The 15,670-nt window shown below is 33.1% G+C and overlaps 2 protein-coding genes across 2 annotated transcripts; both read left to right on the top strand.

The window, feature by feature from the left end:
* The first annotated feature begins 6,850 nt into the window (after positions 1-6,850).
* Positions 6,851-9,610, top strand: LOC108226659 (transcription factor SPEECHLESS). The gene is made up of 3 exons (XM_017401651.2): positions 6,851-7,628; positions 7,994-8,536; positions 9,275-9,610. Exons 1-3 carry the CDS (start codon positions 7,140-7,142, stop codon positions 9,338-9,340), a joined length of 1,098 nt encoding a protein of 365 aa, XP_017257140.1. The 5' UTR covers positions 6,851-7,139; the 3' UTR covers positions 9,341-9,610.
* Positions 9,611-11,795: 2,185 nt separating this feature from the next.
* On the top strand, positions 11,796-14,190 carry LOC108226983 (uncharacterized). Its single transcript, XM_017401978.2, has 3 exons — positions 11,796-12,256; positions 12,659-12,910; positions 13,744-14,190. The coding sequence occupies exons 1-3, from the start codon at positions 11,897-11,899 to the stop codon at positions 14,020-14,022; spliced, it is 891 nt and encodes a 296-aa protein (XP_017257467.1). The 5' UTR covers positions 11,796-11,896; the 3' UTR covers positions 14,023-14,190.
* Positions 14,191-15,670: the final 1,480 nt, after the last annotated feature.

The raw sequence follows: 15,670 nt of genomic DNA, 5'->3' as shown, positions 1-15,670 counted from the left end.
TTCAATCCATTTCCATACTTTAAGGAAAATAATTTTAAAATAAACTTTATAAGTTTGTCCAAACAGTCCTAATGTTTTAAAAATGTGATGTCTGAAACCATTCAACCTAACACGGTGCTTCATCGTTGTTTTGTTCATAAATCAAAAAACACAATTTCACGATTAATCAATTATAATTAATAACAGAGTTTTATTTTCTATTTCTACATTGATAATATCATATTTAATAAAATCTAATATATTTTGAAATTAGTTTATTTAAATTATTTAAATATGGTTTTGAAGTGTGCTGAAAATATATGAGACATTGTTTTTGAATAAATATTAATAATATGCTCGTACCTTTTCTTATTTACGGGGATGACAATCGTGTTTATATGACTGAATATACTATTCAGCGAAGCTCGATTGAATGATATTTTTATTATCGGGAAAAAAATGACGACCTATAAATTATAATTGAATTCTAATGATTGTCTTGAAACCCGTTTGGCTGAGTTTATGGTTTACGACTTATTGTGACTTATGACTTAACATGACTTGTTTGATAACTTAGAACTTTAAAATATTTGTTTGGATAATTTTGATTTATTAATGACATATGAGTTATTAAAATTTTAACTTATGATTAATTTTTATCAAATAAAAGTTCAAAAAAATTAAATCATTTAAAAAAATACTCAAACTAAATTTTGACTATAGATCAACTTCTAGCTTATTTCTGAATTTAAGCCAAACTTCACACACATATAATTTCAACTTAAAGTCAAAAAAGCTCCCTGCCACAGCCTATCAACAAGATAACAACACGTAGCTGACTAGGCGTGACACTCGCATGACAATAAAATTCAAGTGGATAATAAATCATAATAATCACCCATACTTAACCCTCCTGTCCCGATAAATATTATACGTTATATTTTGATCGATTTAAAATTGATTTTTGTGACATACCCTATTTCTTACAAATTACTTTTCTATCAATGTTATCATGTTTTATGGTTATATCGTCAAATTTTGGTATCTTTTTTAGTTTGAAAGTTGAGATAGACTGTGGGGCCGTTTGGGTGAGCTTAAAATAAGTGCTTCTTGGTTTTTATGGGAAATAAGTAGAAGTCCTGAAACAAAAGCTAGCATTCCTAGCTTTTTATAAGTGCTTCCTGACTTATTACACTCCTAACTTATAATCCAGAAGCTGGACTTATAAGTCTTTACCAAACACTCACTGTATAATTTATAATAGATGATAAATCTTAAACAAAATTTAAACGCTCTGTTCACAGGTAAATTATAAATTGTATTATACTTGGGTGTTACTGTATAATACCGACAATAGAAATGAGGGAGAAATATGAGGCAAGATGTTGAAGCAGGACAAAAAGGGTAGATCTCAGGATGTGCACACTTAAATTTGAATTATTATTATTTCCTGCCTGAGTCATAAATAAGAACATACATTAAGTTATAAAAAAACAAATCTGAAATGGTCCTGCACCATTATTACATGTACATATATCGATTGAAGAATCAGGCCACTTTACTCCGATTGTTACATCATGTATTGTAGCTTATAGTTTTGTACGTTAACAAGAAAATGAAAAGGCTGACAAACAAGAAAATGAAAAGGCTGACACTACACACTAACCATATTAATATTCATCCATCTTCTGCCGATTTGCCTTCGAAAATCAAAGAAAAAGACAAAATATCAGATTATCTAAATCAAAAGTGAAAAAATGACGAAGTAATTATGAAATAATAGCAACTTAGCAAAACAGCTAACCCTAGCTAAGTTAGTCATATTGATTTCGCGAGGGAGTCTTTACATGCAGTACTATACATACAAAAATGTGTATGTAAAGAGGGCCCCAGAGATTTAACACTCTCATGCAGGACTTGGTGATGGAATGTGATAAAAACAAAGGGACATTTATTTCAGTTGATTCTGGAAATATAGATACTCCATTAGTTAGATGCATAGCAGCAGATCATGTTTACAATACTGATGTATCATGTAGTAGTATTTATTATTTAAGCAGAGAAAATTAATTTGGGGGCAGTGGAGCAGCATCATTACTGTTGTGGATTGGGACATGACATACAGAATCTAAGGCAAAATCTTACATTATTATTGTAACTTTTTTTCTGCAGCTATAATTTAGTGGACTCAATAGTAATAATTAGAAAATATTTAGTCAGAGTAAATTAATTAATATAAAAATATAATTTGCAATCAAATAAAATATTAAACATAATTTAAAATGTTAAGTTAAATAAATTTTTAATTTAAATATACACCATATCAGCATCTGTATATATATATATGTTAGTGAATGGGCAGGAACCCTCCCTCATATTTAGGCGGAAATATAGCCGATTGTGAGATAGCAGCGTGCGTGAACACCTTCCCACAACCGTACAAGGTGGAGGATAAGTGCATTTATACTGTTTTCTACAAACTCTTGGTCGGCAAGTACTATTTTTCTTCAAAATTAGGGTTTAGTTCAATAAAAAGTGATCATTTGATTACTGCTGGGGAACAAATTTGATAATGCACCGAATACTCCTAATTGTCAATTTAATATTTTATTTTAACAATATAAAGGAAGCAAGCTGTAAATTAGACATAAAAATTGCAGGGATAGAAAGTGCCATTTGCTCAAAAATATTAATATTTAATTAGTTCATCAATAATTCAAGAGTAAATTGTGAATTAGTGGCTGAAATTGTTCTCATTTTATAAATAGCTTTTTTGAATTTAAATTTGATCAGCGACTTATGCTCTTTTATTGTTTAGAAAAGTGGATAAAAGCTATTTTCTTCATAAAACAAAATTCAATAACCATTTATTTACCAATAGATAATGTTATGATTATTGAATTGCTATTATAAAAATCCAGTCACCAAAACCAAAATAGTTCGACACCTAGAGTAAAACCTCTCCAAGAACAATTAAAGTTCTCTTAGTTAAAATTCAAATGACATGTCATATATATAAATATTATCGGTGTAAAAAATTATGCACTCCAAACCAGATATCTCTCTTAACAAAAATTTAATTAAACCCCATACTAGCTATATATTTACTGGAAGTATATATATAGGTACTCTTGAGACAATCAGGAGAATATTCAGGAATAGTTAAGTAAGCTCGATGTATCTCCTCAATTCAGGTACCTAATGTTAACGAGCACCAGAGAATTAATGAAATCCTAAGATATATACATACACTTATTTTCACGTACAAAATATTCATGCATAAACGGTGGAATGTCTGTGCATACATCACCTTCAACTACAATATTTTGGATCTCTTGGAAATCATGTGTGATGTGCATGAATCCAGATATAATCATATATAAATACATAAACGTATATAAAGTAAGGAGGTTGTTGAGGAGGGTAAATGTGAAAGATGCATGACAGGTGAATTGGAAATATTATATTGTATAGTATAGTCAAGAGTAATGTGTATATATCGTTTACTGAATGTTAACAAGAATTAGGTTAATTAGGAGCCCAAGATTTATTATTTACCTCCTGTTGATTATATATATTCTAGAAAATGAATAAAATAAAATTCAAAAGCGAGCCCCGACAAATAGCTAGATGGGAGTACATGGCGTTGAAGTTGTGTATAATTACTAGTCATGCGTCTACAATGTTAAATATGAATGGACAAGCGAAATGCAAATTGGATTCGAAAGTTGAAAATGAGGAACGGGACAATAAATACGGGGGAGTGAGGGGAGACACGGAGATGCCGTGTCTGCGTATTCAATTTCAAGCCCTCCGTTTTATATTTCAAGCTTATATATATATTGAATTGTACATGACAGAATCTCTTTCTCTCTCCCCGTTTCAGCCAAGTTGCATCTTTAATTTTCCATCTCCCTCCATATATTAATTACTACTATCTACTATCCTCTCCTTGTGTGCATTCAAGTTATTATATACACAATTGCATACCATGTTAAATTGTTAATAATATACGAGAATATATAGGTTTAGGCATGTTTGTGAAGGATTTGAAGGATACAAAGAGAATGCAGTTTAGCTGCTCAAATAAGACGTGGTGAAGTATTTAATGAGTTCATAATTTTTGTGCTGACAGTCATTACATCCAGGGTTTATCGATCATTTGGTTCACTGAAAAACACTCTGCCGTTATAGCTAATTTCTTGACTTAACTATAATTTCCGGTCACACAGAGTATGCAGTCCACAAGAATATTAATTAAAAGCGATTGTGAATAAAAACCACTGAAATAAGTGCCTAACTTTTTAGGTTATTACTCTTCCATAATATCATATTAAATTATAATTTCTGAATTATAATGTCATATTAATTTTAAATTATATGCATAACTTACTATTGAGTCGTAGAAAACAAATTTTTTACTTCTAGTTTGTACTTCAACATTCATATTTTTGTTGTTTATGTACATTCTTTTTTGAGTAGTGCTACATGCACAAAAATGGGTACAGAATTTTGCACAAAATGAGGTAGCAAGTGAGGTGGGAAGTTTTAATTGATACTATTAATGCATATACAGGGAGCCCATTTCAATCAAAAGTTGACACATACTCATTATGTGAAACTTTTTGTACCCAATTTTGGGCATCTAACATTTTCCTTCTTTTTTCCATTCTCTTACATAATCATAAGTCGCTACTGGCGTATCACTCGAGTAGTATATACACTATTATTCTTTTATAATAACCTATAAAAGCATTTCTAATCTTTGAAACTCTTTGGATTGATAATATGTCTCAAATAACATTATAAAAAATTATTAAGATTGTGTTTACTAACTTTATGTCACCTTACATATCTCTTAATTTATTACTTTATCCCATATTTTAAACGGAGGAGATGCTCGTCATTTTATCAAGATTAGTATCATAAATAAAGAATAAAAAGAAAATTTGAAAATTTTATTTTATAATTTTCAATTATCTTTCAAACATATATATACAACAAATTTATATATTCACAATTTTATATTAACTAATAATTTAAGCAACTCTGTCCTGCTTGACTTTTTTAAAAATTTGTGTTCAATATATAGAGCCGATCAAAACTCTGGATAACTTAAAATTGTGTTCAGTGCCTCTTAATCAGAAATTAAACTAATGATATAGAGTACCTATTACTCTTTGTAAAGCATAAATCGGTCCGAATTCGCAATTAACATAGCCCTAGAAGTTGCCTTTTTCCGCGTGCATAAATTCAGATGTGTATGGGTGTCGATCGACGAAAATGATACTACTACTTCTAGCGAAGGAGAGACAGAACAGCTGATATATATCAAGACACTGTACTATACATGATGTGCAACCATTACATACATTTTCCCAGAAAGATTGAGTGTCAGCACACCATCATATCCATCAGCTGTAGTATCATTATAGTATACTTACAGTTTAACGGTAAAGTTAAATTTCAGAACTGGGAGTTGCCAAAGAAAGGATCAATTGATGGGACTACAGATCATAGGTAACAGGTATACGGAGTTAATGGAATTCAGAAGAGCTTGATAAGTGAGCCGGACTGATGATGATTTGAATTTAAAGAGAGCTGCTTCATTCATAACAAATTTTGTCAAAGTTGCCCTTTTTAATTATTAAAAGAAAGATGCATGCAGACACTCTGCTATCTAGAATTGTAGATAGGAGGTATCCATGACAATATTGCATCCCCTTAAGCATGTTGGTCCATGAAGCTTTATTATTGTTTCAGTTCCAAAAAGTTGAAGCTTTATTATTGTTTCAGTTCCGAAAAGTTTATTCCAATTGTAGCTACTCAACAAGATCATGTAGGCTACTATTACAAAATCTAGGACAAGATATATTTTATATTGATATATGTTTTCTTATATTATATTGCAAGATATATATTTATGATGAGATATATATGTACAAAATATATATATAAATTCTTTTTGTCCTTTTATATTAGTTTTTCTTTCAAAATTTTGCCATAAATATGTAGATATCTATTTTTAACTGATTAGACTCATTTGGAGTTTGCATGTACTAATATTCTAGCCTAGCACATCAAATTAGGAAATAATTAAGATTTATCAAGAAATCAAATTCAAAGTTTGGAATAATTAATTTTTTGCATTGCCAAACTAAACCAAGACAAAATTATTGCTCCCTGCAGTCTAAATCAGTTTTGCTCATGACCCACATAGATATGAGAGATGTAAACAACCAAAAGATATTGTAGGCCTTGAAAAATAAATACTCCCTTTAAAGCAAAGTTCATATTTTCCAAGAGGTGGTCGGGAATTGCAAACCTCAAATTGAGCAAACGATATTTAAATTAACAAACGTTGTTCTGACCGCTCTATTTGAACTAAACCACTATTTTAAAATGATGAGGGATATGTGGCAAAAAAAAATAAAAATAAAATGATGAGGGATCATAGGATCTGCATGTTATCAAAAACAGAACACTGGTCAGGATTACATATCTTTGTCCTTCTCCCCGCATATCATGCTTACATAATATAAATTGGTCTGAATCCATGTTCGGTTTTAATATTATAATTAGTTTGTTTCGAAATATTTAACCTTATTACTTACGATCATTATTATAGGTTGATATTATTTTAAGTGGACAATATTTGATTATTCAATTTGTTAAAAAATATAAATTGGGCCCTCCCATTTTTTGAAAATTGATATTGAACAGCGTGACTAATCTAAAAACAAAATAAATTGTAGGCTCAAGAACCATTAATATAAACATCGTTAATTAATTATGCGTATAGTGGCGTTTATAACTCGACGCGCAAATGATTCACCATAGACTCATTGTTCTTTCAAATCGATCAGGACCTTCAGTTTATAAACGCCAGTTCCTTGTATTATAAATTTATAGTCTCTCTCTCCGTCTCTCTCCCTCTCCCTCTCTCTCATGTGAATTATGTAATCTACAATGTAATGACAACAAATATATATAAATGATGGTGATAGTTTGGTCTCTTTCATAAGGATCATTCCAGCTCACCAGACTCAAGCGCTCTAGTTTTAAGCATTTGATCTCTTTTCTTGATCTTGACAACCAAATCCATAGTCTACATTTGCTTGATTTGTTTTCTTCTGGTTTAACATCTCATTTACAAAAATATGAGCGTTCATGAGAACAGCATGCATACTTTGTTACCTGAATTCTTCCAAGACTCCGACAATCAATTCCTCGAATCCAATTTCTCCGTCGCCTCGCCGGAGGATATTTTCAGTATTCTCGAGGCCTTAGATGAAGTGTCGACGTCCAATATCAACTCATTACCCCCGCTGTCTCATGAATCTCGTTTGCCCCCGCAATGTTTTGATAATCAGCAGCCGGGGACTGCTCGTACAAACTTAGTCCCACAAAATCCATCATTTTCTTTCGATGCTGTTCCTTCAGAAGATCAAATCGGGACGGAGCTAGAGGCGGTTAGTACTTCACACAAGTCCAAGAAACAGAAGGTAGCGGTGACAGCAGAGGAAGATGCGAATATCGATGGGCAGCAGAAGGTATCCCACATTACTGTGGAACGCAACCGCAGGAAGCAGATGAATGACAATCTGTCCGTCTTGCGTTCGCTTATGCCTTGCTTCTATGTCAAAAGAGTGAGTCGTTTAATTCTCAGAGCTATTCAAAATTTTCATGACAAATTAAAAACTGTATAAAATGTTCTAAAACAACTCTACAATTTTCAATAGTCATTTCCGGAATATATATAACCTCTCTAATCTAGCTCTAGCTAGGATCGATAAGGTCACTTAACCTTAACGAACCTGAATTTTGATTGCATTATTAACGAACCACGCACATATGATATGCATATATATTAGGTCAACCATATATCAACACTAAAATACTATTATTTATTATTAATGCTAATTAATTGCACCAAAATAATTTGAAGTTGCTCGATCTATTCTTTGCTGAAATTACATCAGTTTATAATTGTCTTAATATTGGACATTAACAGGGTGATCAAGCATCCATAGTAGGAGGTGTAGTTGACTACATTACTGAGTTGCAGCAAGTTCTACAATCCCTAGAGGCAAAGAAGCAAAGGAAGGTTTACAGTGAAGTCCTAAGTCCAAGGCTGGTCTCAAGTCCTAGAAATTTACCAATCAGCCCAAGGAAACCCCCAATAAGTCCTAGACTAATACCAAGCCTACCCATAAGCCCAAGAACACCAACTAGCCCTTACAAGCACCATGGTAACTTGCTGCAGTCAGCTGCTTATAACTTATCTCCGACCATCATGTCTCCTATTTCTTCGCCCTCTGTCAATCACCACAATGCCATGGCTGCAGCTAACGAGCTGGTTGCCAATTCAAAGTCCGGGGTTGCGGATGTGGAAGTGAAATTCTCAGGGCCTAATCTGCTGCTAAAGACTGTATCTGCTAGAATACCTGGCCAAACCCTCAAGATCATCACAGCCCTCGAAGATCTCTCACTCGAGATCCTCAATGTGAGCCTCAGTACTGCTGAGGAAACCATGATCAATTCTTTCACCATCAAGGTAATTCAGAACTTTCTCATATTCATATTTTGTTACTTAGTTCTTTTTAATTTTTAATTTTTTTTTAGAAAAAAGAAGGTCCGAGAAACATATATTCTTGCCAGCTGAAACACTATTTACCCCCATATATTTGGCAAAAAAGAAACACAAGGTGTGGGGAGGGGAAGTGTTTTTTTGTCTCTCTATCTTAAATTAAATTAGACAGAAAGTACTGTTAGGTAGAAAATTGCAGTATGGTAGATTGGTATAGTTACAACTTTCAAAAATGAATTGAATTTTGAAAGGAAAAAATTCCATCATTTAACATACATGTAATCATTTCTGGTGTAACTACTGTTAAAAGAGAGTAAAAGACAGAGTTGTACTGGCAGTGAACTTGTAACGGGTATTTCAAGTTTACTACAATTAGCAGTCTTCACTGAAAACTAGGAGAAATTTACTGGTTCCTATATATGTGCATGGCACTTCAACACTGTCTTCCCATTTCCATGCACAGAACCACTAGATTACTGTCCTGTACTTTTTCTCCTGGATATATATACTAGTACATGTATAAATTTTACATTTGCGAGGTCAAGTTCAATAAACATCGAGAGCAGTGAAAACAATTATTTTGCATTTCACCCCAAGCGGTGTTCGTGTTCCAGATATTTGAACAATGACGCTTAATCAGATGAATGTAGTTACACATAATTCAGTCTAAAGATTGATGTTGGGTATTTCTGTTTTTGTTGATAGATTGGAATCGAATGTACACTAAGCGCAGAAGACCTGGCGCTCCATGTCCAGCAAACATTTTGCTGAGCATCGAATGAGAAGATCGAAAGGAAAATGAATGGTTAATTGCATGCATGACTTAAATGTGACTGCCTTTCTTCCGCTCTTTCTCTATTGGGCGTCAGAGCTGAAAATGAGGCTGCAGCTAGCAAGCAATAATACAACTGATCACTGCATGTGGGGGAATTTGGAAGTATTATCTTTACTTTACTGCGATTAGTTTTTGCTTTTTCATCTAACTAGTCCTTTTGTACCATCCTGTAGTTTCTCATTAATGCAATTGTTTAATTAATCAAATTTGTATTAGCCTCAACTCCGGCGATATCTGTGAAACATTTTCATTTTCCGGCTCTTCTTCCCGGTGCATGGTACACTTAATAATTAAAACTTGGCATCAGACATCAAAACATGAACCGTCTTCAGGGTGGTCTTAATTACAGACGAACAAATTTTATGTCTAGAGCTCCCCTAAAAAGTTTAGAATCATGAAACTTTAGAATCATTTATATATATAGGTATTCGAAAAATATGCGGAAATTAGGGTTTTTATAAACCGATTTTGACCTGGGTGCTTGAACTCCAGGAAGCCCTTGTCCCCTCGTAACATAAGTTTGCGGTCATTTCTTTGATTACTCAGATAAATTTGTTATAGTCGCTGATATAACATGAAGCTGATAACTATAATTGCCCGATCAGAAACGATCGAAGTTGTATCCAAAAATGATGGCATTAGTATTATAATTCGATCAGAAACGATCAAAGCGGTATCCAAAAAATGATGGCATTAGTATTATAATGTATTCGAGTGTGATAGCAATCATTCGATTCAATAACATTGAAATAAACACAGCAAGCATCGAACATGAAACCTAGCTATAATAAATGTATACCAGCAACCAATATGATTACATATTTGAAAAGAGCATGGACCAGTATCTATTTTATAATCATTTGTGCTACGTGAAACAATAACTGCACGCATGATGGTCGAAAGGACGTGATTAGCTAGCGATGGCTATAACAAAAATTCCCTGGCTAGCCACATTTCATATGTAGTCCGCTTATGGGTAAGTAACCTATGTGTCCTCTAGGTGAAACTTAAGTTTATAGATTATGTACTTGTCTATATAGAAGTGTAGCTAGTGGCCAAAAGTTACGATCTACGTGCTATAAGCTGCGCCACATTCTTGATGACCTACGCTATAGACCATAACATTCTTCGTTATCTGCTGTATTCATGATGATCATGTAACCATCTAATTAGTGGTGCAGGGGCTCATCAAATGTTGAAATTCAGTATCAGTATCAGTTCATCTAAGATTTAAAGATGTCAGGAGAAAATATCAAATGGATCTTGTACTATTTTTCAGGACAGTAATTGATTTGCGGGATATAAACGGAACAAAATTATATGGTTAGTATCTTGCAACTCTATTCAATCTTGATGATAAACAAATTAACAGGTTGTTATGAAGATGGGCACAGAATATTAATGTACTATTAAGGCAGTGGTCCGATGACAAGTTTTGGATATTATTATTATTATTCGAATTGTTGGGTTTTAGACACAATGGACAAATGAAAGGGTAATTAGTGAAAATGGTCCTTAAAATTATAAAGTGGAATAATTGAATCGTCATCAATACAATAGTGTCTGTGAATAGCACAGACCAAATTAATTGAGTGCCACAATGGGAGAACATACACAGTGGGACACGTGATCACAGTAACTATAAGTCTATAATTAAAAACAAAAAACAAAAAACCCAAAATAAAGTTTACGAAGTTAATTAGATATAAAACGAAGTATGTTGTCTACTATGATACTTACTCGGTCGATACTCCATAAAATATCACAAAATTTTACGGAGTCGAAATCGATAGCCGGATAAAGATGTCATGAGCAATTAGATATTAATTCTGTTTGATTAAGTAATAAAATAAATAAACATGTTTACTTTAAAATATTTTAAACCATCAAATAAATTATATATTAATGTAATTTGAGGCATTGTTTTATTTTGCAATTAATACTTTTTTTTTTTGAAATAATTTTGCAATTAATACTTGATTTCTCTATAACAAAAAAAAGTAAATCTGAGTTTGGTCGTACTTTTCAGCTGATTTCATCGAACTCGTAATGATGAATTCCCGGCTTTGCTTGAATAATGGGTCCTAGTACCTAAACGCACAAGCCCAAACCCATGAAGTAATCAATACGGGCCTCGACGCCTCTGTCCAATTTCGTGTTAGGGCCCCCAACATCACAGAACTTTATTTTGAACAGCCCACGAAGTATGTTACAGACTTTATCTCCAAACCCAAACGCGTCGAAATGGAAAATTAAATGCATTTCATTTATGTTACACATATTCACCCAGATCCAAAAATGCAAGTATACACGTGTCACACAACTCGTAGAACTGCATGCACGAAGACACGTAGCTCAATTATGCAATATTTTACTAATCTGACCATTTCTCTCTCTATTATATCATCACCTCTTTTTCATCTACTACTACACTCTCACATTATTACAATTCACAAACAAAACCAAACATAGCTTCGTGAATCTAAACCAAAATGGTGAAGCTAGCGTCAGCACGCGAGAGCCGAATGTACGGGCCAGTCCGGACCCGAAACAGATCCGAGTACATGAACGCTGGGCTCTACGTATTTGCAACTGTTATGTTACTCGGTGGCTTCGTTGCACAGTTTTCTATGGAGCGCAGATCGGGCTTAGTGGTGATACTCATTGGGCTTGGATTCATTATACTTGTGAATGTTCATGATTTGGTGGCTCATCTTGCGGGCATTGATTACAGGCTTTTTTCGTTGATGGAACATGACTTGCAATTGGGCCTTGTGGAATTTGCCGTGCCTGTGGTCCAGTCCATTGGGACGCTCCTTTCTTTTTTGGCTATTCTCTTTATTTTCATTCAGGTGCGTACGTATATCATTCGTGATTTTTATTTATTGAATGATTATAGTTAGTTAATACGAAATTCGATTCTACTGTAGTTTAATTTAGGTGTGCTTAGTGCTAAATATTTCGTTACAAAGCTTTAGTAGCTGAAGTTCAAGGATTGCATAATAAAATTTCGTGGATTGTGTAATTGTTATTTTTAGCTAATTGGTTGTGTAATTGTCTGAGTGATATGATGTAGTTGTATCTTTGGTGAGACACAATTTCAATATTAGGATTTTCAGCGACTGATTAGTGATTAGTAGTAATAATTTAGATTTCCGAGTTAGTAGTGTGGTAGTGTAAATCTGATATGAAAGAGGATTAGAGGAGGGACTATACAGTTTTTTAACAATATGAAAATAAAAATATACATGCAGGAGGAAATGGGATATGGTTACTATAAATGGGAGAAACATGCAGTGAACATGCTAATTGCAGGTGCTGCTTTGTGGTTGCTAGGATCCGTACACAACTCGTGCCAGATCTATGAAAGGGCGGATGCTCATGTTCAGGTTTTGCAAGAGAGCGTTCACATCCCGTTCCTTTTGGGAAGCTTACTGTTCTTGGTAGGATCGGTGCTGAATTGCCAAGAGCAGGCAGGAATGTTTCATCATGGACTAGATTTATTGGTAAGCATATAGTTTTCGTAGAGAGGGTACCTTTACAATATATGTAGCTCAATCAGGATTTGGTAATATTGAAGTTAGTTTTCGACTCTGTTCTAAAAATTCAGGCAAATGTTTACCATTACGATCTTCTTACAAATGCCTAGACCAGGAAGTATCTGTTAAGCCTTTTAGCAGGTTAACCTGGACTACTTTGGTTAGATGCACAACCATTGTATCCCTGTAGGAGTATCAAGCGGCAGACTTTTCTGAGCCATACGCTGATAGTAAAACTTATCAGAATAATGGTTTAATATGACAATTTCTGAGCAACACTGCTATAGTAAAACTTATCAGAACAATGGTTTAATATGACATGAAATGTGAATATAATGTAGCTCTAATGTTCTAGAGACGTTTTTCATTTTTTTTTCCGTCTGAATTGAGAGCCATATCTCATTATTTACTTGGTCGATTCAAATTAATGATTATGTATCACTTCCGTGGTCTGTTTTGGAGGTATGACATCGCACAAGTAACAAGAGAGTTTCCTGGTCCAGTAATTTTGACAAAAACCACCCAACTCCGAACCTTTTAGTGACTCTAGTTTGTCCTTTAAAGTTTATGAAAATAATTTAAGTATGTATATATTATGTTTCCATAGAAGAATTCTGCCTATCATGCTGCCCTGCTTTCGTAGAAGAATTCTGCCTATTATGCTGCCCGCAAAAAGGGGGCAGAGTGTCACGTATGATATTAATATGTTGTCTATCAATTATAGGCCCTGATGTGTTTTACTTTCTCTTAGAAATTGTATTAGGATATACTTGTTAAACAAAATGTATTTCTGGATGCAGAGTGGAACACTGATCTGGTTAGGTATATGTGGAAGCTTTCTGTTTTTCGTTGGTGGATTAGCAAATGTGATCAAAGTGTTCAAGATGCAACAAGTAGATGGTCTAAGGCTAGAGAAACTAAGACGCGGAGCACAAGAACGATTAGCTGATGAACGGGAAGCCCGAGTCCCTCTCATCCTAGAAGAGCAGGGGAGGAGAAAAAGGAATAATGTAGAAGTTCAACATACCACAACTCCGAATCCAACCCCTTACAGAGATGTTCTTGTTGGTCAGACTTGAGCAATTGATACTTCTATTTACATGACATCACCGTGTCTGTCTGTGTCCTATTGTAATACTATTCTGTAATCATACTCTAGGTCTATGGCTTTTAAGTTGCTCTGTAAACTCATTTGATCCACATATCATGCAGAAACGACTTCTTCCATTTCTTCTTTGCTTTGATTATATAATTTGATATTCCTACTGTATATTAGCAGCTTCATATTTATTCGAGGCTCTGGGCAGAGATTTTACAACTGAGCTTAGTTATATATAAAACATGAAGATGTATTTGTTTTCTCACAGCATGCTCAAGCGCATGTGAGAGATCAGTTGCAAGTTAATTACATGCAGAAATTGAGTTGTATAATGTATAGTAATTCTTGTGATTTTAATAGATTTAAGATTTAGATAGAAAGTTCCTGACAAGAAAAAAGATTTAGATAGAAAGTTTAATGCAGAAACCAGTAATAATTTACTCTCCTTGAAATTACTGCCTAAAGAACATGTAAAGTGGTCGGTGCATCTGTAAATGTAAGTTGTTATGGTGGTTGTCCAAAAGATGAAAAATTTAGAAAAACTATAGCAAAATTCAGATACATATTCATGTGAATCCAGATTGATAGAACATGTACATGCATAATCCAGATTGATAGACTAATTATATTGATATGATCAGTAAAACTATAATTTAACTATGTGATCATTACTTCTTCCTCATCTGTAAACAAATGTATCGAAAAAGATGAGTTCAGAAGTCGATACAATGGCAGCCAAGTTAAGGCTTCGGCAATTCTTACCTGATGAAAATAAGAATTGATTTTTCCAAAAGTGTTTATATTTATATAATATATTTCAGTTATTCAATATTTGAAAGATGTTTAACATTCTTTATTTACAGAAATAACTCACTTATTTTCAGAATAAAATACAAATTATGTATTTCTTTGTTTTTTTAGAAATAAATGATTTATTTCTGTTAAGTAAAAATGGTACCTAAATTAACCAGAACACAAATTTTAACTTATAAGTCAATACAGTTTAAGCCAAACGTGTAGATTGAAAAGCTTTATATTGCAATTTGACTACATCCTCAGCTAATTCATTTGTAAACAAATGTATCGAAAAAGACGAGTATAATTTTCATTAAACCGAAATGTGTTTGCATTTACCTGACAAAAATAGAAGTCTTTGCTTTTCAGCTTGCATGCCACATAAAATATTACTCCCTCCATCCTTTTTTACATGTCCCCATTTGACTCTTGACCAGTCAAATTGGTCAAATTTTGACTAAACATTACAAATTATCTCTTTATTATTTTCGAAATCTGAAAGTTGCATATTAAAATACACTAAATATACTTTCTAATGATATAATTTTTATTATTGTTTGAATTATATGATATATGTAAAATTTCAGTCAAAATATAGTCAATTTGACTGGTCAAAGGTAAAACGGGGACATGTAAAAGGGGACGGAGGGAGTACTCCCTTTTGACTTTTCTTCACACATTTTAAAGTAATTTGACCACATAGCTAGAAATGTTATTTTTAATTATTTCTTTTTGTGAATAAAAGTATTGATATAATATTTTTATTCAGAAAAAAAAATTCAAAAATAAAATTTCAAACTATATAGTCAAAATACTTTAAGATGCGTGTCAAA

This window comes from Daucus carota, chromosome 6 (genome assembly GCF_001625215.2).
Source record: "Daucus carota subsp. sativus chromosome 6, DH1 v3.0, whole genome shotgun sequence".
In the NCBI taxonomy this organism is placed as follows: Eukaryota; Viridiplantae; Streptophyta; class Magnoliopsida; order Apiales; family Apiaceae; genus Daucus; species Daucus carota.
Note: the sequence above shows the minus strand (reverse complement) of the source record. Positions and strands in the feature narration are given on the sequence as shown.